We start from the raw sequence: 9483 nt of genomic DNA, 5'->3' as shown, positions 1-9483 counted from the left end.
TCACTTGAGTCAGGTGTTTGAGACCAGCCTGGCCAACATGGTGAAACCGCATCTCTACTAAAAATACAAAAAATTAGCCAAGTGTGGTGGCACGCTCCTGTAATCCCAGCTACTTGGGAGGCTGAGACACGAGAATCCCTTGAACCCAGTAGACAGAGGTTGCAGTGAGCTGAGATTGCACTATTGCACTCCAGCCTGGGCGACAGAGCAAGACTCTGTCTCCAAACAAACAAACAAAAGACATGCCAAATGACATGGCAGGTATTGAGTTCTCCCCCACTGGTGATGACCATGCTGTTTCTGTACAGCCTGAAGGTGAACCCAACCATTAAGTACACTTGTAGAAATGAGGGGTATGGAGTGTCCTTTCTGCATCTGGGCACTTCACTTTGTCAGCAAAAAAAGCTAACAAACTTTACTATATTTGTGCTTCTTGACAGATAAAATGGGAATTACTAAGCTGTAATCAGGCCTTAAGTGGCCTGACTTAATACAGAGACTTTCTCACTTCTCCATCACAATTATTTGGGTAGCTTCGGCATGCAGCATTGTAAGTGAATACTCATATCTCATCAGCCTATGTAAAGCTTGAAATTCTCGCAGTTCGAAAAAAAAAGAAAAAACCTTGAGGAAGTGGCAATAACTAAACCTCACTTGTCATGGAAAAATGACTCCAGTTGCCTAGGTGGTAGTAACCTTGAAATGCCGCTTAATTCAATTTTAAGCACTGACCTGCCAAGTAACTAGTAATTCCCAACTCCCTAGAAGAGGTCATTCTCTTTTTCCCTAATCATAATCCCTACATGCTAAAACCAAATTCATCTAAGCCATCTATTTTATGCGGGATACATGTAAATCTTAGAGGATTATCCCAGCACTAAGCAGATGATAGATCAAACAGATCTCTCTTCATAGTTCTCTGGATGAAAAAACAATATTTATAAATAATCTGTATCGTTCACATTGCCAGGTTCAATTTTCTGGATCATTGTTACTCTTCCATTTTTTGCATAGTTGTAACAGTATTCTTTAAATATTTTTTTATGACATGCCTATTACGTACAAAACACCACAAAGCTTATGTAGGTAAGTGATACATAGGCCCTACCTCAAGGAGCTTATAATCTGAACAGGGGAGAGGTATGGTGAAGGATGGACAAATTATATGTATTTGTAAGAGTATATAATTTATGGTAAAACAATTTCCTCAAGAAAGGATTAAACCATGTGTTATAATGTTTCAAAGAAGGGAGAGATTATAAACCATTGGGGTAAAAGGATAGGCTTCTTGGAGAAAGTGTCATTTGAGATATATCTTGGATGACAGATAGATCAGATTCCCATAGAAGAGGCCTGAGAAAAGGGCATTCCATGTAGAAGGAATGACAAGAGCAAAGACATGAGAGAGTTAATTAGAAAATGCTTGTCATTTATTTCATAATTCGGGGGAAATTATTTTGTTTTATAACACTTTTAAAAAATATTTAGCTTTGCAGTTCCTGACCCCTTAATGCCTGACCCTTCCAAGCAACCAAAGAACCAGCTTAATCCTATTGGTTCATTACAGGTAAGTTGTACAGTTCTTTGCCTACTGATGAAATATATAGTAAGTTTGTAATATCAGAGGGGCTAACACAAGGAATTAATATTTTAAAGACAAGATAGTGATATATTTTGTTTTCCAACTTACGATCATTAGATTTATAGAGCTAGCTTGAAATTATTTTCCTATTTATGTTTTGGATTTTCTTCCATATACAGTATTTGCCTTTGGCTTATAGAATTCTCATTTAAGATCAATAGGCCCTCAGTGCACATGGGTAGAGTGTTTTATACTTTAAGAATAGTTCTTGCTACTCTTGTGACAAATCTCTTTCTACTTCTGTTGAGACAGAAGACTTTTATAAAAAGAGCCTAAATCAAATCAGTGAACCTAACTCAAGAAAAGGAGTCTGCTTATTTGCTTATTCTACCAAAAAAAAATATATTTATATCTACACACACTCACACATGCACACATATTCAGCTTTGAATTTCTATATGCAGAATATCCTTCTTGCAGACTATTCATGTGCTCTGTTAGGCCATTCCCCTCCCCATTATTCAGCCAGTCCTTTGGTCTCCTTTTCCAGCACTATGAGCTTTTCTATAGTTTTCTTCACCTTCTGTCCCCCACCTCATCCAAGTCTGTTGTTTGCTATCCCTACTCCTCGTGTGTTCTTGGCCAGCTGTGGGTTTGGAAGTCTATAGCTAGGAGGGGAGGGACTTTAGGAACTGATGGCAGTGAAACCTGTAGATGGTCTCCTCTGGTGTTCCCAAAGGGCGGTAGTAGCCTGTTTTTCTAGTTGAAGTCTCATACCAGCTCACTATGGTTTAATTCAAGAACACCATTCATAGCAGAAAACTGATTCAGTTTTGGTATTGGGATATAAAGATATAAAACGCAGGAATGTCTCTGAGAAACAGAGGGTCTTCCCTCTTTTTTCCATTGCAGAAAATCACTATTCTTTTCAAACATATACATAGAAATGGGATCAAAATTAAGAAAATATTTATGTGATTGAGCCATTGCATAAAATTACTGTTAAAGCCTCATCTTGATTTTATAGGAATTGGCTATTCATCATGGCTGGAGACTTCCTGAATATACCCTTTCCCAGGAGGGAGGACCTGCTCATAAGAGAGAATATACCACAATTTGCAGGCTAGAGTCATTTATGGAAACTGGTACTTATTTCTTACAATTAAAGGCATTTGAAATATTTTCAGATGATGAATGACTATAGAAATTTCTGTCGTAATGTTTTCAAATATTTCTATGCAGAAAAATTGATACACTCCTCTTTTATAGTCTCTGACTTTCTGATGTTGAACTTAAGTATAAATATTTGGATTAAGATACTTAGTCTTAATTTGATATTTTTAAAAATCATAGATTATTAATAGAAACTATTGGCTTTGTACTTTAAACAGTCTTCATTGATAAATTAGTGACTTAAAAAACTCATTTTGGAGACAAAGCTATAGTAAATCTCTTGGATTTTATTTAACAGCTATTCTATCTAGAAAATAGGACTAGAGGAAGATTACACTTGAAAATGATATGATTCATAAGAGACTAGATGGCAAATAATTGCACTGAGATAAAAATGAAAATTGTCTTTCTTAATTGTAGCAACTTTTATGTTATAAAGGATATAAACTGTAAGAAACACTGTCACTTTAGAAGGTACTAATGAGAATTCCCGTTAACTTCTCTGGCATGTTTTTGTCATTTTTTAAAGTGGCTTAAAATGGGATTTTATCTTAACTAGATAATAGTTTCAAGTAATAAGAAACTGTTTGCCTTTGGGAGGTAGTGTGGGCTATTACAGAAAGCACCAGGTCAAAAGCAGGATCTCAGCTTCCATCTTTGATGCAGTCCTTGATTTGCAAAGTTAAGCAAATTACTTAATCTCTCTGGACCTCAGTTTTTTAATCCATAAAACAAAAACATGGGGATAGATATTTGTGGTATCTTTCAACTCCAGCATCCCCTGTGCCTTTCTTATTCCTGTTTAAAGGAATTCCATATAATTGTCAGTTTAGAGAAGATCACAAGCAGGAAATAGACATTGAGAGAGAGAAGAGTTATAATTCAGATGTATTTTAATAAATATGAATAATTGGTCAGAATTAAACCAAATGTGGTTCAGTAATGCTAGACATAGGAAAATACAATTATTACAGAAAACCAGAAAGCATAACTATTAAAAACTTAAAACAAATGCCTTCAAAAGTGTAAGAATTAGTAACTATACAGGCCAGGCACAGTGGCTCACACCTGTAATCCCAGCCCTTTGGGATGCTGAGGTGGGCCGATTGTCTGAGGTGAGGAGTTCGACACCAGCCTGGCCAACATGGCAGAAACCTGTCTGTGCTAAATATAAAAAATTAGCCAGGTGTGGTGGCAGGCACCTGTAATCCCAGCTATTTGGGGGGCTGAAGCAGGAGAATTGCTTGAACCCAGGAGGCGGAGGTTGCAGTGAGCCAAGATTGCATCACTGCACTTCAGCCTGGGCAACAGAGCAAGACTCCATCTCAAAAAAAAAAAAAAAAATTAATAGCTATACAAAAAAAATAACACAACAAACAAAGATATCAGGTCAGTAAGAACATAAAAACCATGAGGTTCTCTGATTAAATACAATACTTTATACTGTGGACACTAATTTCTTTTCTAAATCTACCATTTCTTTTTCTTTGTTCAGGAAAGGGGGCATCAAAAAAGCAAGCCAAAAGGAATGCTGCTGAGAAATTTCTTGCCAAATTTAGTAATATTTCTCCAGAGAACCACATTTCTTTAGTGAGTAATGTTGACAGCTGTGATGTTAATGTCATTAAACATTTCTTGCTGTAGGAAACTTTCCTTGATTTCTTATTGTATGGCTACTTCAGAGTTGTGATTTTTAGAAATCTCTTCATTATTCAGTTATACACTACCCCATTTTTAGCTGCTTCCTGTTTGTGAGTCAGGATTACAAAGGCAATTAGGTAAGAGAGCTTGGGAGACACAGTCAAATTCAGAATAATAGGATGGGATGTAAAGATGATAGGCCAGTAGTACCATTTTTGCCTTCAAAGTGACAGCGCATTTCCATCCCTTTGTTCATTCATTCACTCAGCAAACATTTAGTGAGCTCATACTGTGTGCTAAGTGTTGCGTTGGGTACTGGGTTGCAGTGGATAAGCAGTCCCTGTCTCTAAGGAGTTTATAGACTACTGAAAGAGAGGAACGAACTCTATAGACTAGTCCTTACAGAGTGTGATGTGGGAACACAGAAGAAAGCATCCAACCAAAACAGGTTTGGAGACAGATTCCAGGAAGAAGTAATGTCTAAGCCAAGACCTGTAGGTCTAGAATGGGGGAAAGGAATTCCAGAGAGAAGAAAAAGCGTGTGCAAAGGCCAGGAGTGAAACATAGTATGCAGTCTAGGAGCCCTAAGTGATTTGTTGTGTGTAGAGCATAGTGTTGGAGGAAGGGAGTCTCAATGAAGCCAGCAAAGTAAGGAGGGATTAAATCTTAAAGGGACCCCTATATAAAGAAAGTGAACTTTATCCCAAGGGTAGTACAAAGTCATTAAAGAATTTTAATCTGGGAAGGACAGGATCTAGTCTAAACATTAGAAGGAAATCACTTGGCTGCATTATGGTGAGTGAGTGAAATTAGGATCAAAGAGACCTGCGAGAGTGCTGTTATAGAAGACACATGAGACATGACAGCTTGAACTAAGGTAGTGACTGGGAAAATGGAGAGAGATGGGTAGATTTTAAAGTTATTTAGAAAACTGAGGTAAAGTGGCATGGTAATTGATTGGATGTAGGAAGCAAGGGAAAGGGAGGAAATTACTATTTTAAGCTTGGCAATAGCAAGAGGGGAGCAGATAATGAACTAAATGTATTGAATTTGAAGTGCTTGTGGAATAGCTTAGGGAATAGCTAAGTGAATATATCGAGTAGCTGAACAAATAAATACAGAGCTTAAGAGATTGAGACCTACACACGATATATAACTTCAGATTCTGATATTCATAGATAGGTGTTGTCATGTGATACATTATCTGAGAGTAGTGTATTAGGTGGGAAATAAAAAAGTACAACTATAGCAACTTCTTCACTGAGCTTATGATAAAATAAGGCCTCATTCTTTAGAAAAAAAAATCAAAGACTATACAAATGAGTAATATAATTTGATTCTACTTTTTTAATAGAAAAATTAACACTGCATTTACTGCTTTTGGAATTTGGATCAACAATATCACCAAAATTACAAAGCACAGATAGGTTTATAGGTGAAATTGGTCAAATCTTCAAAGAAGAGATCATTTCCAATGCTATTTAAACTCTTTTGAGGCAATGTGTATATAACATAAAGGAAACTTTTAAATTTATTCTCCAAAACCAACATAATACACCAAAACCTGACAATAGCAAGTTCAACAGAAAAAAAAAAAATTATAGATCAATATGCCTTATGGTAAAATGGTAAACCCTTTGTAAAATGTTCAGTTCAACATTAAAATAATAATAAAACATTGACAAGTAGGGTTTATTTAACTAATGCAAGACTATTTCAAGGTTAGTAAGTTGGTTACTTTAACCACATTAATGTGTTAAAGAGTAATATATAATCCTCTCAATGGATGACAAAAAATTTTGATAAAACTCAGCAATCATTACTGATAAAAACTTTGAAAAAAACCAAAATCATGGTTATATATTTACACATTGTACTCATTCCCATTAATATCAGAAATAAGGATGCCCACCAACACCACTTTTATTTAACCTTGTTCTAGAAGTACCTACCAATTAAAAACAAATTAGACAAGAGAAAACAGGAAGAAGTTGGAAATAAGAGAAGATAAAATGGTTACTAACTGCAAATGATATGACTGTATCCCTTTAAAACCCTAAAGAAAAACTACTAGAAACAATAAGAGAATTCCTCAAGGTAACTGATTATGAAATTAATATACAAAATCAATAGCTTTTCCATATTACTCAGAGTTATGTAGGTAACAACTAGAATAATTAAAAATAAAAAGCTAAAAATTATTGTATCTGGGAAGGGGACTGAAGGTGGGGAAGGGGCAAGGCAGAGGTTGTTGCTTTTATACTTCTGTACTATTTGATTTTTTGCTGTATGTGTATAGCCACTTTGACAAAACTTACGAAGCTTGGTAACATTGGACATTTTATAGAAAAATAGAAAATCTATCCTATTCTGAAAAAATATACTAGAAAAAAGTCAATAGTTTTCTTTACAAATAATAACTAGAATATAGAAGATCCCAATTTAAATTGTAGAAACAGGGATAGGATATGTGAAAATAAACTTAAAAAGAAATGCGCAGGACCATGTGAGGAAAACTCTACTAACGAATAGAGCAGAAAATATTGTAAATATATTTAACTGTAATGTGGTCTCACTCAAAACCTACCAGCGTTCATTTTGGACCTTCATACACCTTTATTGAAGTTTATCTGGAAAAAACCCTCAAGAATAACCAAGAAAACTGAAAAGGAAGGGTTGGGAGAGCAAGGGTGTGCTGCTTTACCAGAGAACAAAACATACTGTAAAACTGTACTTGTCAGACAAGGTACTGGGCCAGGAATAGTCAGAGAGCAAACAGAGAATCCAGGTGTAGATGCTAATCCACATAGGACCATAGTATATGGCAACAGTGAGATTTCAGATCAGTGGGTGAGAGGATGGATTATTCAATAATGATGTAGAAACGGTTTACATCCATTTTTAGGTGGGGGCTGTATATATATTTGTTTATGAGTATGACATCTACTTAGGATGCTTCCTTATTCCTTACACCAAAATAAATTTCAGATGGATCAAAGATTTGAACATAAAAATTTAGAACAGTATAAGTATTAGGAAACATGGAAGAGTTTTTCTTTTTAAAAATCTTAGCATGGGGAAAGCATTTTAACTTAAAACCTAGAAGGTTAAAAGATTAATAAATTTGGCAACATAAAACCTACTGCACAGCAAAAAATCTGTAAATCAAGAGAATAAAAACAAAGTGGGAAGAAATTATTTTCAACATATAAAGGAACTGTTTTCAGTACCAACTTTAAAGCTCTTTTATACACATCTGCACACAGCAGCACATGTCTGGGGAGGCTAAGGTGGGAGGATTGCTAGAGCCCAAGAGTTTGAAAGTTAAGCCACATAGCAAGACCCTAACTCTTAAAAAATGGAAAATTTAAAAAGCTCTTATGCATCAGTTAAAAAGACAACCCAGCTGGGCACGGTGGCTCACGCCTGTAATCCCAGCACTTTGGGAAGCTGAGGCGGGCGGATCACAAGGTCAGGAGATTGAGACCATCCTGGCTAATACGGTGAAACCCCGTCTCTACTAAAAATACAAAAAATTAGCCAGGCGTGGTGGTGGGTACCTGTAGTCCCAGCTACTCGAGAGGCTGAGGCAGGAGAATGGCATGAATCCGGGAGGCGGAGCTTGCAGTGAGCCGAATCGCACCACTGCACTGCAGCCTGGGCGACAGAGCAAGACTCCGTCTCGCCAAAAAAAAAAAAAAAGACAACCCAGTAGAAGAAATGCAAACGATTAAGGAGAAAAAGAAAAGAAAAAATATTCAACTTGATTCATGCAAGATAAAATATTTTCACCTTTTAGATTGGCAAAAACTACAAAATTTGATACTAGCTGGTATTAGTGAGGGTATGAGAAAACAAGCCCCCTCCAAGACAGTTGGTAGGAGTATAAATTGGTTCAGAAATCAGTTTGGAAGTGTTTATCAAAATTAAAAGTTTACATGTTCTTTGACTTAGCAGTTCCACTTCTAGAAATAATTCTACAGAGAAACTCATTCAAGTGCAAAAGAGTGTTTATTGCTAGTAAAAGCAAGAAGCCAGAAACAACCTAAAGCTCACAGTTGGAGATTCATAAGGTAAATACAGTGCATATATGTGCACTGATAAAAGAAAAATGAACAAGATGTAGAGGAGTAAGTTATCATTTGCTTTAAAAGATTGTGTGTGCTTGCATATGCATAGAACATTTATGGGAAGATACTGAAAAATGTTTAACAGTACGTCTAAGAAATAGAACAGAAGTCTTCAGGGAATGGGTGGTAAGGAAGAGAGACTGTACTCTTCATTATATATTTGTTCTTAGTGCATGTATGTATTTTTTTAACCATGTAAATAGTGTTTTTTAATTTATTTTAAACAGTATTTTAAAGTTTCTGTAATGTAAATTTTTATTTGGTAAATCTAACAAATTAATTCCATATCATGCCATCTCTAAAATCTTTTGGAAATTGCCTCCCCTCTGTCATGCTCATTAATAAAATAAGATTAAGAGTAGTAACCCTACTTACTTCAGAAAGTAGTTGTTTTTATTAATGGCATATGAAAGCAATTTGAGAACCATAAACTAATACAGAAATATGAGGCATTCTAAGGACAGAGATGAAAATGGAAGGATATAGGGGAGAATAAAAGAAAGAGGAAAAGCAGAAAGAAAAAGGAAAAAGTACTCAGTTGGGTTCTGGGATAGAAGTCTGGTAAGAACTGTTTGACATCCTGTCATTTATTTGAATGACTTGTTCCTCAAACCCAACTTGCACATTTCATGTTTTTTTTTCTGTTTTATAGCTGTCAGTTATAGTGATTGATATTTAATTAAAAAAAAACAAAGATATGAAAATTGTTTTATATTTTAATCTGCAAATTGCTCCATTAGGCAGATTTAATTATTTATGGATTTACTTACGGTGCTCCCAAATATCTTATACCTCTTAATGTGACCATCAGAAAACTCAACTGAGAAACATTTGTACTATACAAAATACAAAATACTTTCAGTATATTATTGCAAGTGCTTCTTTTTTTTTTTTGAGACGGAGTCTCGCTCTGTCGCCCGGGCTGGAGTGCAGTGGCCGGATCTCAGCTCACTGCAA

General features: G+C 35.6%; 1 protein-coding gene across 1 annotated transcript in view; it reads left to right on the top strand.

Annotated features, from left to right (window-relative positions):
• The window catches only part of PRKRA (protein kinase, interferon-inducible double stranded RNA dependent activator), a 23212-nt gene that overhangs the window by 6298 nt on the left and 7431 nt on the right, over window positions 1-9483 (top strand). The window contains exons 4-6 of the mRNA XM_011944047.1: window positions 1489-1567; window positions 2610-2727; window positions 4251-4345. Coding sequence (XP_011799437.1) covers window positions 1489-1567; window positions 2610-2727; window positions 4251-4345 — 292 coding nt within the window. The remainder of the gene's footprint in view (window positions 1-1488; window positions 1568-2609; window positions 2728-4250; window positions 4346-9483) is intronic.

Source organism: Colobus angolensis, unplaced genomic scaffold (genome assembly GCF_000951035.1).
Source record: "Colobus angolensis palliatus isolate OR3802 unplaced genomic scaffold, Cang.pa_1.0 Scaffold224, whole genome shotgun sequence".
Taxonomy (NCBI): domain Eukaryota; kingdom Metazoa; phylum Chordata; class Mammalia; order Primates; family Cercopithecidae; genus Colobus; species Colobus angolensis.
Note: the sequence above shows the minus strand (reverse complement) of the source record. Positions and strands in the feature narration are given on the sequence as shown.